This window comes from Trichomycterus rosablanca, chromosome 11 (genome assembly GCF_030014385.1).
Source record: "Trichomycterus rosablanca isolate fTriRos1 chromosome 11, fTriRos1.hap1, whole genome shotgun sequence".
Lineage (NCBI taxonomy): Eukaryota > Metazoa > Chordata > Actinopteri > Siluriformes > Trichomycteridae > Trichomycterus > Trichomycterus rosablanca.
The window spans coordinates 5,878,648-5,905,518 of NC_085998.1; the positions used below are offsets into that span (position 1 = coordinate 5,878,648).

The 26,871-nt window shown below is 42.3% G+C and overlaps 1 protein-coding gene across 1 annotated transcript; it reads left to right on the forward strand.

Annotated features, from left to right (window-relative positions):
• The first annotated feature begins 937 nt into the window (after positions 1-937).
• shkbp1 (SH3KBP1 binding protein 1) lies at positions 938-25,837 on the forward strand. The gene is made up of 18 exons (XM_063004398.1): positions 938-998; positions 3,407-3,460; positions 3,549-3,594; positions 3,692-3,765; positions 5,512-5,570; positions 6,245-6,325; positions 6,755-6,925; positions 7,242-7,332; positions 7,459-7,649; positions 8,358-8,473; positions 9,700-9,787; positions 10,275-10,391; positions 10,688-10,858; positions 14,883-15,038; positions 15,290-15,386; positions 16,000-16,184; positions 16,325-16,451; positions 24,265-25,837. The coding sequence occupies exons 1-18, from the start codon at positions 949-951 to the stop codon at positions 24,866-24,868; spliced, it is 2,478 nt and encodes an 825-aa protein (XP_062860468.1). The 5' UTR covers positions 938-948; the 3' UTR covers positions 24,869-25,837.
• Positions 25,838-26,871: the final 1,034 nt, after the last annotated feature.

A 26,871-nucleotide genomic window follows, 5' to 3' on the forward strand; every position in this document is an offset into this window, starting at 1 on the left:
TTATAATAATAAAATAAAGTTCATCACCACTACATCAATAATAAACCTGTTCAATTATAATCTACTTGATTAAAATTTTCACTGAATGGAGTGGCAGACTAATACGACGGCATATTAGGACCACTTTTAAGAAAAATATCTTTTAAGTTTCGTATAAAACCAGATCCGGTGTCGACAGAACACCCCGGACTTTATACATACTGCTATAAACAGTCCAGTGTGTTCCGTGTACAGTTCATGCGCTTTACATCCAAATTCATCTGAAATACAGTTCATTACCACAGAGACATATTTACGTGGCACAAACAGCCAAATAAAAACAGTTAGATTAAAAATTGTAATCTTCATGAATTTTTTTCATCGCGATTTAAATTTTAACGCGTTAAACGACAGCCCTAATATATATATATATATATATATATATATACAATAAATCTTTATAAAGTGCAATAGCAAAAAAAAAAAGTGACCTGTAGAGTTAAAAATTGTTCATATCTATTGTAGAGGTAGATAAATGAGTGCACAGAAGGGCATGGTGTCCAGTATTTAACCTTGAAATTGTCCAAAAGTGTTAAAGTTCTCTGAACTAACAAGCCTAGAACGGCTGCTCACTCTCTGTCCATAATATTTCTACTTTATTCTCATAATATTTCGACTTTATTCTCGAAATCAAAACTTAAATAAATATTATTTACTGTGGCCCTAATCCGCCGTCCTAGACTAACGATAGAACCTGCAGTTCACTTTCGTTAAACGGCCGCTGGGTGTCAGTACGGAACAGGGAGGGGAAGAGAAGGAGAAGAAGATGTGAACTCAGAGCGGAAGTGAGGAGCTGTGTTGTTAGACTGCAGCACTTTGTGTGTTTTTGTCTTTAAATCTAATTTAATAAAATTTTTATAATTAAAGTTTATTTTATTAATATGAATTTAAAGTGAACGGAACGCTGTGATGGCTCGAGCGGCTGGAGAAATCATTCATTTAAATGTTGGTGGGAAAAGGTGAGAAAGAACCTTCATTATTATTATTAATATTATTATTATTATTTTATTTAATTATGTGTTTTATTTAATTAGTCTGTTTAACATTAGCTCGGTATATTCTGCAGTATTGATTTAAAAACACACGTTACAGTTTAATGCAGTTAAGTTTTTGCACCAGGATTAAATTTTATATACAGTGTATCACAAAAGTGAGTACACCCCTCACATTTCTGCAGATATTTAAGTATATCTTTTCATGGGACAACACTGACAAAATGACACTTTGACACAATGAAAAGTAGTCTGTGTGCAGCTTATATAACAGTGTAAATTTATTCTTCCCTCAAAATAACTCAATATACAGCCATTAATGTCTAAACCACCGGCAACAAAAGTGAGTACACCCCTTAGTGAAAGTTCCTGAAGTGTCAATATTTTGTGTGGCCACCATTATTTCCCAGAACTGCCTTAACTCTCCTGGGCATGGAGTTTACCAGAGCTTCACAGGTTGCCACTGGAATGCTTTTCCACTCCTCCATGATGACATCACGGAGCTGGCGGATATTCGAGACTTTGCGCTCCTCCACCTTCCGCTTGAGGATGCCCCAAAGATGTTCTATTGGGTTTAGGTCTGGAGACATGCTTGGCCAGTCCATCACCTTTACCCTCAGCCTCTTCAATAAAGCAGTGGTCGTCTTAGAGGTGTGTTTGGGGTCATTATCATGCTGGAACACTGCCCTGTGACCCAGTTTCCGGAGGGAGGGGATCATGCTCTGCTTCAGTATTTCACAGTACATATTGGAGTTCATGTGTCCCTCAATGAAATGTAACTCCCCAACACCTGCTGCACTCATGCAGCCCCAGACCATGGCATTCCCACCACCATGCTTGACTGTAGGCATGACACACTTATCTTTGTACTCCTCACCTGATTGCCGCCACACATGCTTGAGACCATCTGAACCAAACAAATTATTCTTGGTCTCATCAGACCATAGGACATGGTTCCAGTAATCCATGTCCTTTGTTGACATGTCTTCAGCAAACTGTTTGCGGGCTTTCTTGTGTAGAGACTTCAGAAGAGGCTTCCTTCTGGGGTGACAGCCATGCAGACCAATTTGATGTAGTGTGCGGCGTATGGTCTGAGCACTGACAGGCTGACCCCTTACCTTTTCAATCTCTGCAGCAATGCTGACAGCACTCCTCCGCCTATCTTTCAAAGACAGCAGTTGGATGTGACGCTGAGCACGTGCACTCAGCTTCTTTGGACGACCAACGCGAGGTCTGTTCTGAGTGGACCCTGCTCTTTTAAAACGCTGGATGATCTTGGCCACTGTGCTGCAGCTCAGTTTCAGGGTGTTGGCAATCTTCTTGTAGCCTTGGCCATCTTCATGTAGCGCAACAATTCGTCTTTTAAGATCCTCAGAGAGTTCTTTGCCATGAGGTGCCATGTTGGAACTTTCAGTGTCCAGTATGAGAGAGTGTGAGAGCTGTACTACTAAATTGAACACACCTGCTCCCTATGCACACCTGAGACCTAGTAACACTAACGAGTCACATGACATTTTGGAGGGAAAATGACAAGCAGTGCTCAATTTGGACATTTAGGGGTGTAGTCTCTTAGGGGTGTACTCACTTTTGTTGCCGGTGGTTTAGACATTAATGGCTGTATATTGAGTTATTTTGAGGGAAGAATAAATTTACACTGTTATATAAGCTGCACACAGACTACTTTTCATTGTGTCAAAGTGTCATTTTGTCAGTGTTGTCCCATGAAAAGATATACTTAAATATCTGCAGAAATGTGAGGGGTGTACTCACTTTTGTGATACACTGTATATTTTAAAATACATTAAGTCTCATCAGGTTAAAAATAAACCTACTTCAGTATTTATTTTTATTAATTCTATGTTGGGGAAAAAATAAAACCTAAAATTGAAATAAATGTGAAGATTGACGTTCACCAAAATATCCAGAATTGTGGATTGAATTTGCAGAAGTTTTGCAAAACTCTTTATCCAAAGCAACATACAGTACTGGGACTGTATACAGTCTAAACAATTGAGTGTTAAGGGCCTCGCTCAAGGGCCCAACAGTGGCAACCTGGCAGTGGTGGGGTTTGAACCAGCAACCTTCTGCTTACTAGACCAGTACCTTAACCGCTAGGCTACAACTGCCCTACATCTATAATATAATATAATATAATATTTATTAGTTATATTATATTAGCCCCAGTTAAACATTATTAACCCTAATGAAGAGTGTTATATATTTACAGTTAATATAATAATAGTTTTATTATTTGGCTTCATTATAAACACAGAATTCAGAGTTTCTCTGTTTCTTCTTGCTCATAAATCTTTGAAATAAACTGCAGGAAGGTTGAGGTTGATTTTTTTGGCTCTAATGATAAAAACTCATTTCAGGTTCAGTACGTCGAGACAGACTCTGACCTGGGTTCCCGACTCTTTCTTTTCAAGGTTGGTTTTGTAATTATTATTAAGAACAGTGTAAATCTACTGAGCCTCTTATTTCTGTCTGATATGAAAAACCTTTTTGTTTGTTTAGTTTATTAAGTGGACGAATTTCCACCCTGAAGGATGAAACGGGAGCCGTAAGTCTTTAAATAAGTCTTCCTCAAATAAGCTGAAAACACTGTGAACAGAACACTGTTTATATAAAATTACGATGATGTCTTTTCTTCTCTTTAGATTTTTATCGATCGTGATCCCTCACTTTTTGCATCCATTCTGAATTTCCTGCGCACTAAGGAACTGCATCCCAGGTAACATCACACATCACACCTTTACTCTTCTCAGCGTTTAAGGGAATGGTCTTACTACCCACAATGCATTTAAGAAAACAGTTTGTTTCCTATAATTGAGAGACTTGAAGGCTACGTCAGGTTCTCCAGTGATTTTTTGGGAGGCACCCCAAGTGTGACAGTGACCTACACCAATGAGCCAAAACATCAGGATCACACACACCTAATATACTGTGGAAACACAACATCTAAAAGAGTCCTGTGGTATCTGGTACCAGGACATTATCACAGGTGGATCATGTTATAGTTTATCCCGGTGCATCTTGTCCACATGATCTAGGAGAAAATAGGACTCATCTGACCAGTTCACCACCTTCTGTTGCTCTGATGTCCAGGTCTGATGCATGCGTTTCTACTGTAGATGCTTTCTGCGATGTTGCAGCCCTGTACACTGAGGGGTTTGATGCACTGTGTGTTGGGACATTCACCTCAACATCAGGATTCAAATCATCTGCAGTTCATAGTAGATAACTTGTACCAGATGCCACAGCCTTCATCAGTGAGTCTCGGCTACCCATCAACCTGTCAGTGGTTGGTAGGTCTTCCCTCCTCAGACCGCTGTGGGTGGGTACTCACCACGTCTGCCTGTGGCACCCAGTCGTCAAGTCAAATTTATTTATATAGCACTTTCTACAATGGACATTGTCTCAAAGCAACTGATGGTGCTTTGTCTGGTCGTCTGGTCATTCGACTGGTCATAACAATCTGGTCCTTATCAAAGTCCCTCAAGTCTTTACACTGATCAGATCTGCTGCATTCAGTATGTGAACTATGAGGATCCACCATCAGCCTGAGATCTACTAGATCCCTTAGAGTCACATGTACCAGCCCTACAGAATAGGTGTTGCTGTGCACATTTTCCTTTGTGGTTTTAATGTTTTGGCTCATTAGTGGATGTTGAGCTTATGATCATTTACAGTCTTTTACACAGAACAGCAATTAACACCTAATTAAATAAACTAGAATTATTTTGTGGTTCTTATTAGGGATGTAACGATACACCCACGATGCGATACGATTCACGAGACGATTTTTTCCCAGATTTTTTAAAACAAAATGAACTGAAATTCAAATTATGACAAAGTTTCCTTTTATTATTTCTCTTAATAATTTTTATTCCTTTTATTATTTCTCTTAATAATTTTATTCTCTTAAAAATAAAATTAAATCTTTTATTAACCTAAATAATAAATGCCCTTTTATTTCTGAGGTAGGTACAAACTATGCAAAACAATGCTGCACATTTCCCTTTTTGTGTAAAAAAAAAAAAAAAAACTGAAATGAAATTTAAAAACAAATCCCACATTAAATAAATAAATGAATAATACAAAGAAAGAAAGTATCCTCACATAAATAAATTTGGCTGGAAAATCCCCTACCTGGCAACTTTGTGTAGTGCCGACAACCAGGCGAGGTGAATAGCGCCAGTGCCCTCTGCTGTGTGAGTATTAAGTCATTATACATGATCTACCGATTCAAATCGTGGCACATGTGCACCGATTTTTAACTGCCTTATGGTGCATCGTTACATCCCTAGTTCTTATAGAATTAGATTATGATGAGTAACAGATCCACTCGATCAGACCTACACATGTATTCATTTCTATTTCTAATCTATGTGTAATTATATTACATATATATGTATTATATTACGATATAAATCGAATGGAATGAAATGTGAGTAATAAGTTTGTGAACCTCTTGTAGATTCACAGATGTACATTTACTGATGCATGAAGCCGAGTTCTATGGAATCACACCACTGGGTAAGAAGAAAATCATCCTTTATACTAGTGTGTCTCCTACACTAAAAAATAGCAGTACGGTCCCTCCTTTTAATACAACACATGGTCAAAACTATGTGGACACTCCTCTGACTAGTGACTTTAGATGTTTTAGCCACATCCGTTGCTAACTGGTGTCAAAAATGAATGATATAATTGAAATAACATGCAAAAGACGGTCCTCCTTTCCTTCCAGGCTTCCAGGTAAGATGGAGGTTCTTGTTGATTCTGGTTCCTCTTAAGGTTTCTCTTAAGGTTGTATAATTTAGGGGGGTTTTGCTGCCACTGTTGCTTTTGGCTACTCAGCTATCTTTACTGAGCGTCTATGCCCAAAGCCATGTGCATAAAGACTTGGTTTAGTTTGATGAGTTTGGTCTGGAGGCACTTTAGAGCCCTGAACTTAACTCCTACACGTCAGTTGCCTTTTCATGTCACATCCTTGCCTGACCTTACATACTCTCTTTTAACAAAACTTGCACAAATTCTCACAGACACACTCCATGATCGTGTGAAAAGCCTTCTCAGAAAAGTCAGGAGTTAAAATCCATTTGAATGGGATGTATGCGACAGGCTTATGTTCAGGCGTCCACATACTTTTGGCTATGTTTTTTTATTACTGATGAGCTGAGAGGAATGTTGTATGATTTTCTCCTCAGTCCGGAAGCTGCAGCTGTGTGATGAATTAGATCGATCATCATGTGGCAACGTGCTGTTCAACGGGTACCTGCCTCCTCCAGGTAAATATCACACACTGCACACGTCATTCTGAACCAGAACTGCTTACTGCTCTGACTGATATTAGATTAGATTAGATTAGATTCAACTTTATTGTCATTGTGCAGAGTATAAGTACAGAGCCAATGAAATGCAATAGCATCTAACCAGAAGTGCAAGATAGAGATTACTTACATATAATACAGTTAAAGTGCAGAAGTGACCAGATAAGTAAAAGTTATAAAGTTATGAAAGGTGACTACAGTGGCTAAATAATTGAAAATAAATAGAGTTTATAAGTATAGCAGATAATATACAATCTATACATTATTGTTGTGCTGGTGTGATTATTGCAATGGTGCCATATGATCAATACGGCACCACCTACACCCTTACCAATATCAAGAGGCTAAAACAACTGACAATCAGTAATGTGTGTGTGTGTGTGTCAGTGTATCCTGTGAAGCGCAGGAACAGACACAGCGTCGCCGGATCTCAGTTCATGGCGGGTCGAGCTGTTCCTCTGGAGAGAGCCACTGTCAGACGCAGTAACACCATGCCACCCAACCTGGGTAACGCGGGCATGCTGGCAAAAGCTACCGCCACTGAGGAGAAAGTGTCAGGTATCGTTGCATTCTACACAAGTACCACACATCACACACCTATACCTGCATTCTGCTCTGGTCTGGGGTTCTTCTCTATAGATACAAAATTCCCATAATGCAATAAATGAATACTCATGTCTTTGCTGATCATGGAGATGCATTAGTGATGGTGTTTATGTGCACTATGTAGTGATTAAAGTGTGTGGTTTGGGACAGGTCCACAGCGAACTGATGATGGCTGATGTGCATAATGTAGTGAATAAAGTGTGTGGTTTGGGACAGGTCCACAGCAGACTGGTGATGACTGATGTGCACTATGTATTTTTTTTTTCAGGTCCGGGTGCAGATCCTGGAATAGTGCGGATCATCTGTGGCCATCATAACTGGATTGCTGTTGCTTACACCCAGTTTGTGGTCTGTTACAGGTGAACATGCAGCACTACTGTGTGAAAACTTCACCCTGTCAGTAAATTAAGAAAACAAGAAAGAAATGAGCATGGAAATAATGCAGTTTTCTTTTTCTCTCTTTTTTCTTCCCTCTGATCTTTTAGGGTGAAGGAGTCGACGGGGTGGCAGCAGGTATTTTCCAGCCCCAGGTTGGACTGGATCATCGATCGAGTTGCTTTAAACGCTAAAGTCATGGGTGGATCACTGGGAGACAATGATAAGATGGTTGCCGTGGCGTCAGGCACCGAGATTATATTATGGGGTGTCTGTGCTGATGGAAACGGGAATGAGATCGGTACGTTTATTTTTATTTTTTATTTAAAACGTCTTCTAACATATTCGAAAAAATCTAGCAAAACATTGTGAGTTAAAAACATCCTTTAGTTTTCTTTTACCAGATGTTGGAAGTCAGATAAAAGACGACCCATCGGACCAGCTTTCATTGCTCAGGGGTCCAGCTTTTGTGCTGCACAACAAGTTTTTATGCGACGACCTTGGAAAGATGCTGGTGGCTATCAGCAGGCGCGCTAGCATGTTCCGTATTAGCTCTTTCTTGGCAGAAAGCAGTGGGATTTCAGACGTTTCTAGTCCTATCCAGTTCCCCGATTGTGACCTACACTACTGCAGACCCCCACCCTGACCACAGACTATCATGCGCCCCTTCTGACCTCCTGTTTTTCAGGAGAGTCTCACTGAGAGTAGTATCGCATATGGAGAATCAGTCTGTGAATTAATTATCTCTCATGGAGTCATTACGATCCGCCAGCAGAGGCCACAGTTGCTGCAGCCCTCAGACACAGCCAATCGTGGGCACCTGGACAGTCGATAGTAGGACAGTAGATTTCATGCTGTCCTTTAGATCCAACACTACTTCAACTGTAATGTAATACAAATTTAAGTATGGACAGATTTATTGGAACCGGAGGCGTCCACTTTTCAGGGGGACTGTACACGGTCCGTTTTTCTCTGCAGGACTGAACGTTTGTGCTGATTTGTTTTGCAGGCGTGTTCAGTCTCAATGTACCGGTGGAGGCGCTGTTCTTCGTGGGGAATCAGCTCATCGCTACGAGCCACACGGGTAAAGTGGGAGTGTGGAACGCCGTCACCAAACACTGGCAGGTTGGTTTACTGTTTCTCTACCGCATTATATAGAGTGCAGTCACCTGGGGGAAGGGTGGTAATGTAGTACACTGTAACAGCGGCGTCGCTCAGTTCTGGAATCATGTCCTTTTCTCTATCCTAATACGGTCAGCTGAGGGGACACCGAGGTGCAGATGATTGACGTGTCAGTTCCTCCTAACTGACAGTCCCCTTTCGTCACCTCGTTATGCCAAGTTCACACTACACTACATTCCAGGTCGTCAGGTCGCTGTACAGTTCACACTACACGACTGGATCTCTTGTAATCGGGAGTCTTTCAAGTCAGTGTGGCTTTCACACTACACGACTGATCGGCGATAGGGGGTTTCACACTAAACCATCTATCACCAACTGGAATCGCAGGCGAGCTTCTCTGGTCTCCCAAACTACGTTTTGTCACGAAAACAAACGCGAGATGTGATGAGAGGTTTAATGATACCACGTCCAAAAATACACGTCAACAAGTAGCGAGAGATCAAAGTTTGTGCGCTGATGTGCAGCGTAAGACAAGTAAGAAAAATAGGAACAGCATGGATTGTTTTATAGTGATTAATATAGAGGTTAATAAATATTTTTTGCAATGTAACGTTGTTGTTATGTTTTGTAGAGAACAATAAAATCAGAAATACTGTAAAACTTGTGTGTGTGTGTGCTGATATATTCTGATATAAACTATATTACACCCCTGTCCCACCTTTTTACAATTTCTCTCCTGCGTTTCCTCTCACCCCGTATCTTGCGTTCTCATTGGCTGTTTGACGTAGCACTCATTGCCAGTCGGGCAACTCAGATCCAGATATTTGACAAGCTAGATATCTCTCTTCAGTCGCCGCCCAGATTGAGTTGTCGAGCAGTTCACATATAGCGATTGAGAGCCGAGTTTCGATCACCGAGAAGAACGCAGAGTTGCTCCCGAGCCGGCAAATCTAGCGCCGACCAGTCGGCGAGCGAAAATCAAGGCAAAGTTCGTGTAGTGTGAACTAGGAATTAGGTGTTAATTCGCTCCAGGTGGAAGTGTTTCTATTTATCACGGTTTCTCTCTTACAGAGTTACCAGCTCCTCTGTTTAAGTTCTTTTATTTGGCTGCAGTGGCAGAACTATAAACAGATACATTTGGGGCAACGTTATTGATTTTTAGCAGATTTAATGATGACAGCTACACTTCTGAAATAATCTCTATAATGTGTTTCTTTATTTGTGTGCAGAATCAGGACGTGGTTCCCATCAACAGTTACGACACTGCCGGTTCCTTCCTGATCCTCGGCTGTAATAACGGATCCATTTACTACATCGGTCAGTGTTACGGGGTCACATTGGCTATTTTTAATATAGACTAACGCTGTTTAGTATCAGAGCTTTGAAAGATTGTGCTCTGTCCTTTAAAATGCTTCTAATTTTCTTTGGACACCAGTGGATTCTTACTGGTTCTCTCAGTCAGACACTAGGAGTCACTGTTGAGCAGCATGAGGTGTTTCATAGCCGGTCTCTCCTGCTTCAGAAACGCCAGTCGTGCATGTATCTTGCCTGACCAGGCTTGTCTGAATCTCAAACTCTGGTCATCTATTGATTTCTGGGAGTGGAGTCCTGGAGTTACAGACACAGTGATGTCATCGGTCCGCTTTATCTGGCCTTTAGCTGGAAAACAAAACTGTCTTGTTCAAAACGTATTAAACAGCTTTTATGTTATTGAAATGTAGCCAGTGCTAACGAAGACTGACTTGGCTCTGTCCATTCCCACATCTTGTACTCAGTGTGTGTGTGTGTGTGTGTGTGTTTTCAGATGTTCAGAAGTTTCCGTTGCGGATGAAGGATAATGATTTACTGGTGACAGAGCTGTACAGAGATCCCACTGAAGATGCCATTACTGCACTCAGCGTCTATCTCACCCCCAAAACCAGTAAGACACACACACACACACTTTTACGCACCTTCTCTACCCTCTCCACACACATTTATACACACCCAACACACACACACACACACCTATATACACCTACACACAGCTGTACACACCTACACTGACCTATATACAAACACACACACACTTATATACACCCCCCCCCCACACACACACATTATGTTATAATGTTATAACTGATGTTATAACATTATAACCACAGTTAGGAAGCAGCAGTCTGCTGTGTGCGTCAGACATTCAGATCCAATCCATGTGTGTGTGTGTGTGTGTTACAGGTGACAGTGGGAACTGGATCGAGATTGCGTATGGTACCAGTTCAGGAACCGTGCGAGTGATTGTTCAGCACCCGGAGACGGTGGGATCCGGACCACAACTGTTCCAAACCTTCAGTGTTCACCGCAGTCCTGTTACCAAAATCATGCTGTCAGAGAAACACCTGATCTCAGGTACACACACACACTTATATACACCTACACACAGCTGTACACACCTACACATATATATATATACAACTCTACATACACACACACACACTCTTATATACACCTACACATATACAGTGTATCACAAAAGTGAGTACACCCCTCACATTTCTGCAGATATTTAAGTATATCTTTTCATGGGACAACACTGACAAAATGACCCTTTGACACAATGAAAAGTAGTCTGTGTGCAGCTTATATAACAGTGTAAATTTATTCTTCCCTCAAAATAACTCAATATACAGCCATTAATGTCTAAACCACCGGCAACAAAAGTGAGTACACCCCTTAGTGAAAGTTTCTGAAGTGTCAATATTTTGTGTGGCCACCATTATTTCCCAGAACTGCCTTAACTCTCCTGGGCATGGAGTTTACCAGCGCTTCACAGGTTGCCACTGGAATGCTTTTCCACTCCTCCATGACGACATCACGGAGCTGGCGGATATTCGAGACTTTGCGCTCCTCCACCTTCCGCTTGAGGATGCCCCAAAGATGTTCTATTGGGTTTAGGTCTGGAGACATGCTTGGCCAGTCCATCACCTTTACCCTCAGCCTCTTCAATAAAGCAGTGGTCGTCTTAGAGGTGTGTTTGGGGTCATTATCATGCTGGAACACTGCCCTGCGACCCAGTTTCCGGAGGGAGGGGATCATGCTCTGCTTCAGTATTTCACAGTACATATTGGAGTTCATGTGTCCCTCAATGAAATGTAACTCCCCAACACCTGCTGCACTCATGCAGCCCCAGACCATGGCATTCCCACCACCATGCTTGACTGTAGGCATGACACACTTATCTTTGTACTCCTCACCTGATTGCCGCCACACATGCTTGAGACCATCTGAACCAAACAAATTAATCTTGGTCTCATCAGACCATAGGACATGGTTCCAGTAATCCATGTCCTTTGTTGACATGTCTTCAGCAAACTGTTTGCGGGCTTTCTTGTGTAGAGACTTCAGAAGAGGCTTCCTTCTGGGGTGACAGCCATGCAGACCAATTTGATGTAGTGTGCGGCGTATGGTCTGAGCACTGACAGGCTGACCCCCCACCTTTTCAATCTCTGCAGCAATGCTGACAGCACTCCTGCGCCTATCTTTCAAAGACAGCAGTTGGATGTGACGCTGAGCACGTGCACTCAGCTTCTTTGGACGACCAACGCGAGGTCTGTTCTGAGTGGACCCTGCTCTTTTAAAACGCTGGATGATCTTGGCCACTGTGCTGCAGCTCAGTTTCAGGGTGTTGGCAATCTTCATGTAGCCTTGGCCATCTTCATGTAGCGCAACAATTCGTCTTTTAAGATCCTCAGAGAGTTCTTTGCCATGAGGTGCCATGTTGGAACTTTCAGTGACCAGTATGAGAGAGTGTGAGAGCTGTACTACTAAATTGAACACACCTGCTCCCTATGCACACCTGAGACCTAGTAACACTAACGAGTCACATGACATTTTGGAGGGAAAATGACAAGCAGTGCTCAATTTGGACATTTAGGGGTGTAGTCTCTTAGGGGTGTACTCACTTTTGTTGCCGGTGGTTTAGACATTAATGGCTGTATATTGAGTTATTTTGAGGGAAGAATAAATTTACACTGTTATATAAGCTGCACACAGACTACTTTTCATTGTGTCAAAGTGTCATTTTATATATATATATATATATGTATATATACAGTGTATCACAAAAGTGAGTACACCCCTCACATTTCTGCAGATATTTAAGTATATCTTTTCATGGGACAACACTGACAAAATGACACTTTGACACAATGAAAAGTAGTCTGTGTGCAGCTTATATAACAGTGTAAATTTATTCTTCCCTCAAAATAACTCAATATACAGCCATTAATGTCTAAACCACTGGCAACAAAAGTGAGTACACCCCTAAGAGACTACACCCCTAAATGTCCAAATTGAGCACTGCTTGTCATTTTCCCTCCAAAATGTCATGTGACTCGTTAGTGTTACTAGGTCTCAGGTGTGCATAGGGAGCAGGTGTGTTCAATTTAGTAGTACAGCTCTCACACTCTCTCATACTGGTCACTGAAAGTTCCAACATGGCACCTCATGGCAAAGAACTCTCTGAGGATCTTAAAAGACGAATTGTTGCGCTACATGAAGATGGCCAACACCCTGAAACAGAGCTGCAGCACAGTGGCCAAGATCATCCAGCGTTTTAAAAGAGCAGGGTCCACTCAGAACAGACCTCGCGTTGGTCGTCCAAAGAAGCTGAGTGCACGTGCTCAGCGTCACATCCAACTGCTGTCTTTGAAAGATAGGCGCAAGAGTGCTGTCAGCATTGCTGCAGAGATTGAAAAGGTGGGGGGTCAGCCTGTCAGTGCTCAGACCATACGCCGCACACTACATCAAATTGGTCTGCATGGCTGTCACCCCAGAAGGAAGCCTCTTCTGAAGTCTCTACACAAGAAAGCCTGCAAACAGTTTGCTGAAGACATGTCAACAAAGGACATGGATTACTGGAACCATGTCCTATGGTCTGATGAGACCAAGATTAATTTGTTTGGTTTAGATGGTCTCAAGCATGTGTGGCGGCAATCAGGTGAGGAGTACAAAGATAAGTGTGTCATGCCTACAGTCAAGCATGGTGGTGGGAATGCCATGGTCTGGGGCTGCATGAGTGCAGCAGGTGTTGGGGAGTTACATTTCATTGAGGGACACATGAACTCCAATATGTACTGTGAAATACTGAAGCAGAGCATGATCCCCTCCCTCCGAAAACTGAGTCGCAGGGCAGTGTTCCAGCATGATAATGACCCCAAACACACCTCTAAGACGACCACTGCTTTATTGAAGAGGCTGAGGGTAAAGGTGATGGACTGGCCAAGCATGTCTCCAGACCTAAACCCAATAGAACATCTTTGGGGCATCCTCAAGCGGAAGGTGGAGGAGCGCAAAGTCTCGAATATCCGCCAGCTCCGTGATGTCGTCATGGAGGAGTGGAAAAGCATTCCAGTGGCAACCTGTGAAGCTCTGGTAAACTCCATGCCCAGGAGAGTTAAGGCAGTTCTGGGAAATAATGGTGGCCACACAAAATATTGACACTTCAGGAACTTTCACTAAGGGGTGTACTCACTTTTGTTGTCGGTGGTTTAGACATTAATGGCTGTATATTGAGTTATTTTGAGGGAAGAATAAATTTACACTGTTATATAAGCTGCACACAGACTACTTTTCATTGTGTCAAAGTGTCATTTTGTCAGTGTTGTCCCATGAAAAGATATACTTAAATATCTGCAGAAATGTGAGGGGTGTACTCACTTTTGTGATACACTGTATATATACAGTATATATATATACGGATATACACAACTCTACATACACACTCACTTATACACCTACACATATACAGTATATATATTTACAGTATATACAACTCTACGTACACACACACACACTTATATACACACACACACTTATATACTCCTACACACAGCTGTACACACCTACACACACTTACTGTATATACACACAACCCTGCACATACACACACACTTATATACACCTACACACAGCTGTACACACCTACACACACTTATATACACACAACCCTGCACATACACACACACACACACACACAGAGTGGAAGTTCTAGCAGCTTTCTACAGAACATACACTCACTGAGCACTTTATTAGGAACACCTGTCTGCTACCTACATTCAGTGGTTATTTTATGAGCTGCACCATACAGATTAACTTTATGGGTGTACAATTACTGATCTGTTGCTCTATACATTATTCATTAGTTGAGAGAAACCTCAATAGGACTCCCACTGACCAGATAATGTTTGGGTGTGTGTTCTGTGTATGTGTAAGTGTAGCAGGTGCAACAGTGTTGTTGGGATTTCTAAATGTACTGGCTTCTTTGTAAGGAACACACTGTCGTAGGTGGAACAGTTAAAAAACAATGTGTTTATAAAACAGGAAGCCATAACTGTGCATGAGGGTGTTACGAGGTGTGTGTATGTGTGTGTAGTGTGTGCAGATAATAACCACGTTCGCACCTGGACGGTCACACGCTTCAGAGGCATGATCTCCACTCAGCCAGGCTCCACCCCCCTCAGCTCCTTCAAGATCCTCTCATTGGACGATATTGATGGCCATGCAGGCTGCAGCGCTGGAACTGAGATCGGTAAGCAGCACTGAGACGTTCCTCCTACATTGAATGTGGATGTGTGGATTCAACACATTCAGATGCTTTTATTGCTATGATTGGGAAGTGGAAACATCTAGGTGCATCTAGATCTGTTCTAGTCATTTTCTACAGTCTGTCTCTGGAAGCGAGGTCAGAACAATCAGAAGCTTCATGAATTAGGTTTTGATGGTAGAGCCTTAAAGCACCAGCATGTTGCTGCTCTGCTCTTATGGTGAGATGTTTCTCAGGTCCGTATGGAGAGAGAGATGAGCAGCAGGTCTTCATCCAGCGTGTGGTTCCAGACACCGATAAACTCTACGTCCGACTTTCATCTAACGGCAAGAGGTGGGTCATTAACGTTGCATAATTAATTCAGTCAGTCTATATGTGGACATCTGACCATGAGCTAGTTGGGCATCCGGTCGGCACGGTGGCTCGGTGGGTAGCAGTGTCGCCTCACAGCAAGAAGGTCCTGGGTTCGATCCCCAGGTGGGGCGGTCTGGGTCCTTTCTGTGTGGAGTTTGCATGTTCTCCCCGTGTCTGTGTGGGTTTCCTCCGGGAGCTCCGGTTTCCTCCCACAGTCCAAAGACGTGCAAGTGAGATAAATTAGAGATACTAAATTGTCCATGACTGTGTTTGACATAAAAAAAGTGAACTGATGAATCTTGTGTAACGAATAACTACCGTCCTGTCATCAATGTAACCAAAGTGTTAAACATGACGTCAAAATACTAATAAATAAATATAAATAGTTGGACAACCTATTTCGAATGCACGGCCGTTAATATGTTGATTATGTGTAACTGTAAATTATATGTTGACGGTCTGAGGGTTTTTTCAGACCTTGGCTTGAGACCACTGTTCCAGGTACCTTTTCTTGGTGCATGGTTTGTGTATTTGCTCATAAGTTGTAATAATTAATAATGGTTTGCGTTTTTGTATGTGTGCGTTTTCTCAGGGTGTGTGAGGTACGCTCGGTGGATGGAACTCCCATCACAGCATTCGTGGTTCATGAGTGTGAGGGTTCGAGTCGCATCGGGTCCCGGCCACGCCGCTTCCTGTTCAGTGGCCATGGCAACGGGAGCATCCAGATGTGGGACCTCACCACAGCCATGGAGATCGCCTCCAAAGTGGACATCAAAGGTTCAAGAACTTTATTTATTTAAACTTTATTATAATTTCATTATTACTCATAATTATTTTGTCTTATACACCGGATGCTGAGATTCTAATTTGTGTGTGTGTGTGTGTGTGTGTGTGTGTGTGTGTGTGTGTGTGTGCAGCTTTAGGAGGTCCTACAGAAGAGGAGCTGTTGGAGTTGTTGGAGCAGTGTGACCTGGCGCTGACCAGAACACCAGATATGAGTCCGGCAGCATCACTCACACACTCCTCACGCAATTCTACCTCCAGGTACACACACACACACACACACACACACACACCTCACGCAATTCTACCTCCAGGTACACACACACACACACACACACACACACACACACACACACACCTCACGCAATTCTACCTCCAGGTACACACACACACACACACACACACACACACACACACACACACCTCACGCAATTCTACCTCCAGGTACACACACACACACACACACACACACCTCACGCAATTCTACCTCCAGGTACACACACACACACACACACACACACACACACACACCTCACGCAATTCTACCTCCAGGTACACACACACACACACACACACACACACCTCACGCAATTCTACCTCCAGGTACACACACACACACACACACACACACACACCTCACGCAATTCTACCTCCAGGTACACACACACACACACACACACACACACACACACACACACACCTCACGCAATTCTACCTCCAGGTACACACACACACACACACACACACACACCTCACGCAATTCTACCTCCAGGTACACACACACACACACACACTCCTCACGCAATTCTACCTGAAGGTACACACACACACACACACACACACACACATATATCTATATCTATATCTATATATATATACAGTGTATCACAAAAGTGAGTACACCCCTCACATTTCTGCAGATATTTAAGTATATCTTTTCATGGGACAACACTGACAAAATGACACTGACACAATGAAAAGTAGTCTGTGTGCAGCTTATATAACAGTATAAATTTATTCTTCCCTCAAAATAACTCAATATACAGCCATTAATGTCTAAACCACCGGCAACAAAAGTGAGTACACCCCTAAGAGACTACACCCCTAAATGTCCAAATTGAGCACTGCTTGTCATTTTCCCTCCAAAATGTGATGTGATTTGTTAGTGTTACTAGGTCTCAGGTGTGCATAGGGAGCAGGTGTGTTCAATTTAGTAGTACAGCTCTCACACTCTCTCATACTGGTCACTGAAAGTTCCAACATGGCACCTCATGGCAAAGAACTCTCTGAGGATCTTAAAAGACGAATTGTTGCGCTACATGAAGATGGCCAAGGCTACAAGAAGATTGCCAACACCCTGAAACTGAGCTGCAGCACAGTGGCCAAGATCATCCAGCGTTTTAAAAGAGCAGGGTCCACTCAGAACAGACCTCGCGTTGGTCGTCCAAAGAAGCTAAGTGCACGTGCTCAGCGTCACATCCAACTGCTGTCTTTGAAAGATAGGCGCAGGAGTGCTGTCAGCATTGCTGCAGAGATTGAAAAGGTGGGCGGTCAGCCTGTCAGTGCTCAGACCATACGCCGCACACTACATCAAATTGGTCTGCATGGCTGTCACCCCAGAAGGAAGCCTCTTCTGAAGTCTCTACACAAGAAAGCCCGCAAACAGTTTGCTGAAGACATGTCAACAAAGGACATGGATTACTGGAACCATGTCCTATGGTCTGATGAGACCAAGATTAATTTGTTTGGTTCAGATGGTCTCAAGCATGTGTGGCGGCAATCAGGTGAGGAGTACAAAGATAAGTGTGTCATGCCTACAGTCAAGCATGGTGGTGGGAATGCCATGGTCTGGGGCTGCATGAGTGCAGCAGGTGTTGGGGAGTTACATTTCATTGAGGGACACATGAACTCCAATATGTACTGTGAAATACTGAAGCAGAGCATGATCCCCTCCCTCCGGAAACTGGGTCGCAGGGCAGTGTTCCAGCATGATAATGACCCCAAACACACCTCTAAGACGACCACTGCTTTATTGAAGAGGCTGAGGGTAAAGGTGATGGACTGGCCAAGCATGTCTCCAGACCTAAACCCAATAGAACATCTTTGGGGCATCCTCAAGCGGAAGGTGGAGGAGCGCAAAGTCTCGAATATCCGCCAGCTCCGTGATGTCGTCATGGAGGAGTGGAAAAGCATTCCAGTGGCAACCTGTGAAGCTCTGGTAAACTCCATGCCCAGGAGAGTTAAGGCAGTTCTGGGAAATAATGGTGGCCACACAAAATATTGACACTTCAGGAACTTTCACTAAGGGGTGTACTCACTTTTGTTGCCGGTGGTTTAGACATTAATGGCTGTATATTGAGTTATTTTGAGGGAAGAATAATTTTACACTGTTATATAAGCTGCACACAGACTACTTTTCATTGTGTCAAAGTGTCATTTTGTCAGTGTTGTCCCATGAAAAGATATACTTAAATATCTGCAGAAATGTGAGGGGTGTACTCACTTTTGTGATACACTGTATATACATACACACAATACACACACACACTCCTCACGCAATTCTACCTCCAGGTACACACACACACACACACACACACACACACACACACACACACACACACACACACTCCTCACGCAATTCTACCTCCAGGTACACACACACACACACACATATATCTATATCTACAGTGTATCACAAAAGTGAGTACACCCCTCACATTTCTGCAAATATTTTATTATATCTTTTCATGGGACAACACTATAGAAATAAAACTTGGATATAACTTAGAGTAGTCAGTGTACAACTTGTATAGCAGTGTAGATTTACTGTCTTCTGAAAATAACTCAACACACAGCCATTAATGTCTAAATGGCTGGCAACATAAGTGAGTACACCCCACAGTGAACATGTCCAAATTGTGCCCAAAGTGTCAATATTTTGTGTGACCACCATTATTATCCAGCACTGCCTTAACCCTCCTGGGCATGGAATTCACCAGAGCTGCACAGGTTGCTACTGGAATCCTCTTCCACTCCTCCATGATGACATCACGGAGCTGGTGGATGTTAAACACCTTGAACTCCTCCACCTTCCACTTGAGGATGCGCCACAGGTGCTCAATTGGGTTCAGTCCATCACCTTTACCTTCAGCTTCCTCAGCAAGGCAGTTGTCATCTTGGAGGTTGTGTTTGGGGTCGTTATCCTGTTGGAAAACTGCCATGAGGCCCAGTTTTCGAAGTAAGGGGATCATGCTCTGTTTCAGAATGTCACAGTACATGTTGGAATTCATGTTTCCCTCAATGAACTGCAGCTCCCCAGTGCCAGCAACACTCATGCAGCCCAAGACCATGATGCTACCACCACCATGCTTGACTGTAGACAAGATACAGTTGTCTTGGTACTTCTCACCAGGGCGCCGCCACACATGCTGGACACCATCTGAGCCAAACAAGTTTATCTTGGCTCGTCAGACCACAGGGCATTCCAGTAATCCATGTTCTTGGACTGCTTGTTTTCAGCAAACTGTTTGCGGGCTTTCTTGTGCGTCAGCTTCCTTCTGGGATGACGACCATGCAGACCGAGTTGATGCAGTGTGCGGCGTATGGTCTGAGCACTGACAGGCTGACCTCCCACGTCTTCAACCTCTGCAGCAATGCTGGCAGCACTCATGTGTCTATTTTTTAAAGCCAACCTCTGGATATGACGCCGAACACGTGGACTCAACTTCTTTGGTCGACCCTGGCAAAGCCTGTTCCGAGTGGAACCTGTCCTGGAAAACCGTTGTATGACCTTGGCCACCATGCTGTAGCTCAGTTTCAGGGTGTTAGCAATCTTCTTATAGCCCAGGCCATCTTTGTGGAGAGCAACAATTCTATTTCTCACATCCTCAGAAAGTTCTTTGCCATGAGGTGCCATGTTGAATATCCAGTGGCCAGTATGAGAGAATTGTACCCAAAACACCAAATTTAACAGCCCTGCTCCCCATTTACACCTGGGACCTTGACACATGACACCAGGGAGGGACAACGACACATTTGGGCACAATTTGGACATGTTCACTGTGGGGTGTACTCATTTATGTTGCCAGCTATTTAGACATTAATGGCTGTGTGTTGAGTTATTTTCAGAAGACAGTAAATCTACACTGCTATACAAGCTGTACACTGACTACTCTAAGTTATATCCAAGTTTCATGTCTATAGTGTTGTCCCATGAAAAGATATAATGAAATATTTGCAGAAATGTGAGGGGTGTACTCACTTTTGTGATACACTGTATATCTATATCTATCTATATACAGTATATCACAAAAGTGAGTACACCCCTCACATTTCTGCAAATATTTCATTATATCTTTTCATGGGACAACACTATAGAAATAAAACTTGGATATAACTTAGAGTAGTCAGTGTACAACTTGTATAGCAGTGTAGATTTACTGTCTTCTGAAAATAACTCAACACACAGCCATTAATGTCTAAATGGCTGGCAACATAAGTGAGTACACCCCACAGTGAACATGTCCAAATTGTGCCCAAAGTGTCAATATTTTGTGTGACCACCATTATTATCCAGCACTGACTTAACCCTCCTGGGCATGGAATTCACCAGAGCTGCACAGGTTGCTACTGGAATCCTCTTTTACTCCTCCATGATGACATCACGGAGCTGGTGGATGTTAGACACCTTGAACTCCTCCACCTTCCACTTGAGGATGCGCCACAGGTGCTCAATTGGGTTTAGTCCATCACCTTTACCTTCAGCTTCCTCAGCAAGGCAGTTGTCATCTTGGAGGTTGTGTTTGGGGTCGTTATCCTGTTGGAAAACTGCCATGAGGCCCAGTTTTCGAAGGGAGGGGATCATGCTCTGTTTCATGTCACAGTACATGTTGGAATTTATGTTTCCCTCAATGAACTGCAGCTCCCCATTGCCAGCAACACTCATGCAGCCCAAGACCATGATGCTACCACCACCATGCTTGACTGTAGGCAAGATACAGTTGTCTTGGTACTTCTCACCAGGGCGCCGCCACACATGCTGGACACCATCTGAGCCAAACAAGTTTATCTTGGTCTCGTCAGACCACAGGACATTCCAGTAATCCATGTTCTTGGACTGCTTGTCTTCAGCAAACTGTTTGCTGGCTTTCTTGTGCGTCAGCTTCCTTCTGGGATGACGACCATGCAGACCGAGTTGATGCAGTGTGCGGCGTATGGTCTGAGCACTGACAGGCTGACCTCCCACGTCTTCAACCTCTGCAGCAATGCTGGCAGCACTCATGTGTCTATTTTTTAAAGCCAACCTCTGGATATGATGCTGAACACGTGGACTCAACTTCTTTGGTCGACCCTGGCGAAGCCTGTTCCGAGTGGAACCTGTCCTGGAAAACCGCTGTATGACCTTGGCCACCATGCTGTAGCTCAGTTTCAGGGTGTTAGCAATCTTCTTATAGCCCAGGCCATCTTTGTGGAGAGCAACAATTCTATTTCTCACATCCTCAGAGAGTTCTTTGCCATGAGGTGCCATGTTGAATATCCAGTGGCCAGTATGAGAGAATTGTACCCAAAACACCAAATTTAACAGCCCTGCTCTTCATTTACACCTGGGACCTTGACACATGACACCAGGGAGGAACAACGACACATTTGGGCACAATTTGGACATGTTCACTGTGGGGTGTACTCACTTATGTTGCCAGCTATTTAGACATTAATGGCTGTGTGTTGAGTTATTTTCAGAAGACAGTAGATCTACACTGCTATACAAGCTGTACACTGACTACTCTAAGTTATATCCAAGTTTCATGTCTATAGTGTTGTCCCATGAAAAGATATAATGAAATATTTGCAGAAATGTGAGGGGTGTACTCACTTTTGTGATACACTGTATATATATATATATATATATATATATATATATATATATATATATATATATATATATATATATATATACAGGGGTTGGACAAAATAACTGAAACACCTGTCATTTTAGTGTGGTAGGTTTCATGGCTAAATTGGACCAGTCTGGTGGCCAATCTTCATTAATTGCACATTGCACCAGTAAGAGCAGAGTGTGAAGGTTCAATTAGCAGGGTAAGAGCACAGTTTTGCTCAAAATATTGCAATGCACACAACATTATGGGTGACATACCAGAGTTCAAAAGAGGACAAATTGTTGGTGCACGTCTTGCTGGCGCATCTGTGACCAAGACAGCAAGTCTTTGTGATGTATCAAGAGCCACGGTATCCAGGGTAATGTCAGCATACCACCAAGAAGGACAAACCACATCCAACAGGATTAACTGTGGACGCAAGAGGAAGCTGTCTGAAAGGGATGTTCGTGTGCTAACCCGGATTGTATCCAAAAAACATAAAACCACGGCTGCCCAAATCACGGCAGAATTAAATGTGCACCTCAACTCTCCTGTTTCCACCAGAACTGTCCGTCGGGAGCTCCACAGGGTCAATATACACGGCCGGGCTGCTATAGCCAAACCTTTGGTCACTCGTGCCAATGCCAAACGTCGGTTTCAATGGTGCAAGGAGCGCAAATCTTGGGCTGTGGACAATGTGAAACATGTATTGTTCTCTGATGAGTCCACCTTTACTGTTTTCCCCACATCCGGGAGAGTTACGGTGTGGAGAAGCCCCAAAGAAGCGTACCACCCAGACTGTTGCATGCCCAGAGTGAAGCATGGGGGTGGATCAGTGATGGTTTGGGCTGCCATATCATGGCATTCCCTTGGCCCAATACTTGTGCTAGATGGGCGCGTCACTGCCAAGGACTACCGAACCATTCTGGAGGACCATGTGCATCCAATGGCGGTGCCGTGTATCAGGATGACAATGCACCAATACACACAGCAAGACTGGTGAAAGATTGGTTTGATGAACATGAAAGTGAAGTTGAACATCTCCCATGGCCTGCACAGTCACCAGATCTAAATATTATTGAGCCACTTTGGGGTGTTTTGGAGAAGCGAGTCAGGAAACGTTTTCCTCCACCAGCATCACGTAGTGACCTGGCCACTATCCTGCAAGAAGAATGGCTTAAAATCCCTCTGACCACTGTGCAGGACTTGTATATGTCATTTCCAAGACGAATTGACGCTGTATTGGCCGCAAAAGGAGGCCCTACACCATACTAATAAATTATTGTGGTCTAAAACCAGGTGTTTCAGTTATTTTGTCCAACCCCTGTATATATACATACATACACACACACACACACACACACACACTCCTCACGCAATTCTACCTCCAGGTACACACACACACACACACACACACACACACTCCTCACGCAATTCTACCTCCAGGTACACACACACACTCCTCACGCAATTCTACCTCCAGGTACACACACACACACACACACACACATATCTATATCTATATATATATATATATATATATATATATATATATATATATATATATATATATATATATATATACACATACACACAATACACACACACACTCCTCACGCAATTCTACCTCCAGGTACACACACACACACACACACACACACACTCCTCACGCAATTCTACCTCCAGGTACACACACACACACACACACACACACTCCTCACGCAATTCTACCTCCAGGTATACACACACACACACACACACACACACACACACACACACACACACATATATCTATATCTATATATATATATATACATACACACAATACACACACACACTTTGGGCTTTTTGCACCCTTCAAAAACATGCTGGTATGTGGATTGCCTGTTCATAGTACCTGTAGTTTTGAGTAAGTAGATCTCTACTCTCTCACCAAGGACCCATTTTTAGATCATGACGATGATGCCATGCAGCCACTGTTGGTCCCTTGAGCAAGGCCCTTAACCCTCTCTTCTCCAGGGCCACCGTACAATGGCTGACGCTGTGCTCAGTGTATATGTATATATGATGAATAAAAGCTTTCTATTCTGTTCGATAAAATAAATGTCATCTTAAAAGTCTCTCACTCTTCTCTCTCTCCCCCTCCCTCTCTCTCTCCCCCTCTTCTCTCTCCCTTTCTCTCTCTCTCTCTCCTGTAGTTTGCAGTCCCAGTTCAGTGAGGGCGGTCGTGTCGGTGGATCTTCTGGTCGTGGTTTCACTCTTCCACGTCCTCCTCACTCATTCATGAGGACGCGAGAACTTCCACCTCAGCTCGGGCTCAGCATGAGCTCTCTCACCAGCACTGCCAGCGACCGGGACAGAGAGCGCGAGAGGGACAGGCATTATGAGAGAGAGAGAGAGCGACACCAGGAGCGCGAGAGGGACAGGCATTACGAGAGAGAGCGACACCAGGAGCGAGAGAGGGACAGGGAGGGCATGTTTGCCCCTCGGAGGGGCAGTTTTGTCGAACGTTGCCAGGAACGCGCCAAATTTTCGGACATGGCAGGACCGGACGCTCGACTCGGCATCAGGCCTCATTTATCATCATCGTCATCCAGAAGACCCGCCCCCTGTGCCCCAAGCCACATCCCCTCACCCAGTCCCAGTCCTATCAGATCTCAGACACCGACGTCTCCGAGACGAGGTCCGGCCTCACCCATCTGTGAAGCCACGCCCCCTGAAGTAGGGCCTAAACCTGAAAGCCCGGCCTCCCCACCTCCACCAACCAGTCCTAAACCGAATCTGAATGAAACCAGCTTCTGATTGGCTGATGTACATGTGTAGCATTATTGATATGTAGTTGGACGCGCCCACTCAGCCTTTTTTGTGTGTTAAGCTCATTCTAACTTCAGTTTCCACTTTTTCCTTTTATTCCTTTATTAATTCATTATTATTTCTTCCTTTTACTTTACAGTTAATTTAATAGAAGAGCTTTTTCTTTCTTTCTTTCTTTTTTATTTTCTCTTTAATTTCTGTATCTTTATACTGTTTATTTTTCACATATATATTTTTGCTACATAATAATAAGCTTAAATGTTTCTCTTTATTTCTGATTTCTCTTTATTCATTTTTTTCTACTTGAGGTTTTTTATCTTAAGTAGACTTAAGATTTTTATCTGTTTTTTTTATTTATTCCACTACATTTAATTGAGGTGAGATTAGTTTGGTGAGATGAATGAGAGCCGTTATACAGGATGTAAGAGGATGTTAGAATAACAGAATTAATTATCATGTCGCATTAAACTGCTGAATCTTCAAGCCGCTGATTTTCTTGTTTTTGTTTTTCTTGGTTTTTTTTTTAGTTTTATTTTAGTTTAATAAACGTTTCTTTATTCACCACTGTTCATTATAAAATCTTTATTAGAATTCATTTTTTATATACCACAATATTGACTGATTTGTTAATGATCCTGTTTAACTCTGAGTGAATCTCTGAAGCTCAAACACTTTATAATTGTATTCACTGCTTTTACTCACTGCTGTAAATCACAGTTTGTTGTTTTGTTTTTGTTTGCTCAGCGCTGTGATGAAACTCAGTTCTGCTCAATTATATTTTATTTCTGTTAAATATCATCAGTATTTTTGGATTGTTACTGTTAATGTAAAAGAAAATACTTTAAATGTTACACATTTTTTGTTTGATTCTTAATAACTAACATATAGAACAGAATCTGATCTTCATGTTTTTATTAATTATCTTGAATTACTTTCAAAATAAAATAAAAACTTAAAACTGGATTAAAATAAGTGGAGTAATTCTGCTCTAATGTATATTATTATTATAAATATTATCAACAGCATTATTATAATGATTATATTTTATTATTTTATATAAATATTTTATAATTAACAGCTGAAGTATCAAACTTCTCATTTTAATAAATCCAAATAAAAATGCAGTTTTACAGTGACGCTGAATTTTAAAATAAAACCTAAAGAAACTCCGTGTCAGAAATAATTTTATTTACATAGAAATAGCACTAATAAATAAACGCTGTATTATACAAACACAAAGCTAAACATACACTGATAATAAATATTATAATTAAATCTCATTCACATTCTTTTACAACTCATTAAAACTTAAACAAAAACAATAAATTATAAATTCATATAAAAACCTAAAAATAGTCCTTCACATTATTAAAAACACTTAAAATTAATGGAATATATTAACAAATTTACTAATTTTAAAATGTTTACAAATTATAAATACCAAACAACCATCAAATTTAATTTAATTGTATTAAATGTTTAAATCTCAAAATAAAAACCTTCAGTCCCACCGTTCAAATAAAAATCATTTAAATCCTTCATTATTAAAATCCTTATTTATAATCAACCTGCAGTAAAACCTCAGTAAAATGTTACAGCATTCTTATTGCTATTCTTCTTCTTATTATTATTATTATTATTTAATTTTCAGTGCAGTTTAGTTGTATGAAACACCAAAAGGTTCAGAAGTGCTTTAAACTCTTCTGCTGAAGTTTGGACACCCTTGAATGTCTGGTTGATTTTCTAAATGAAAGTAACTTCTGATCAGGCTGCATTTTATGTTTTGTTAATTACAGTTCATCACACAGTAATTGTGCAGTAAACCGCGTGGAAGTTTGTTTCCTGTAAAGGATGTCTGTAACAAACAAGTTTTAGAATGCTTTATCCTGGTCAGGGTTGCAGTGGGCCCGATTTCCCTGGAATCACCAGGCGTAATGCAGTAACGCACCAGATAGTGTGCCAATCCACAGGGCATCAAGCACCCCCATTCC

What these genes read in the sequence shown, in the direction of transcription:
- shkbp1 (XM_063004398.1), top strand. Translation starts at nt 949, where the DNA reads ATGGCTCGAGCGGCTGGAGAAATCATTCATTTAAATGTTGGTGGGAAA. An exon ending in CAGCGCTGGAACTGAGATCG is followed by an intron (nt 15,039 to 15,289) that starts GTAAGCAGCACT and finishes GATGTTTCTCAG; the next exon opens with GTCCGTATGGAGAGAGAGAT. An exon ending in CTTTCATCTAACGGCAAGAG is followed by an intron (nt 15,387 to 15,999) that starts GTGGGTCATTAA and finishes GCGTTTTCTCAG; the next exon opens with GGTGTGTGAGGTACGCTCGG.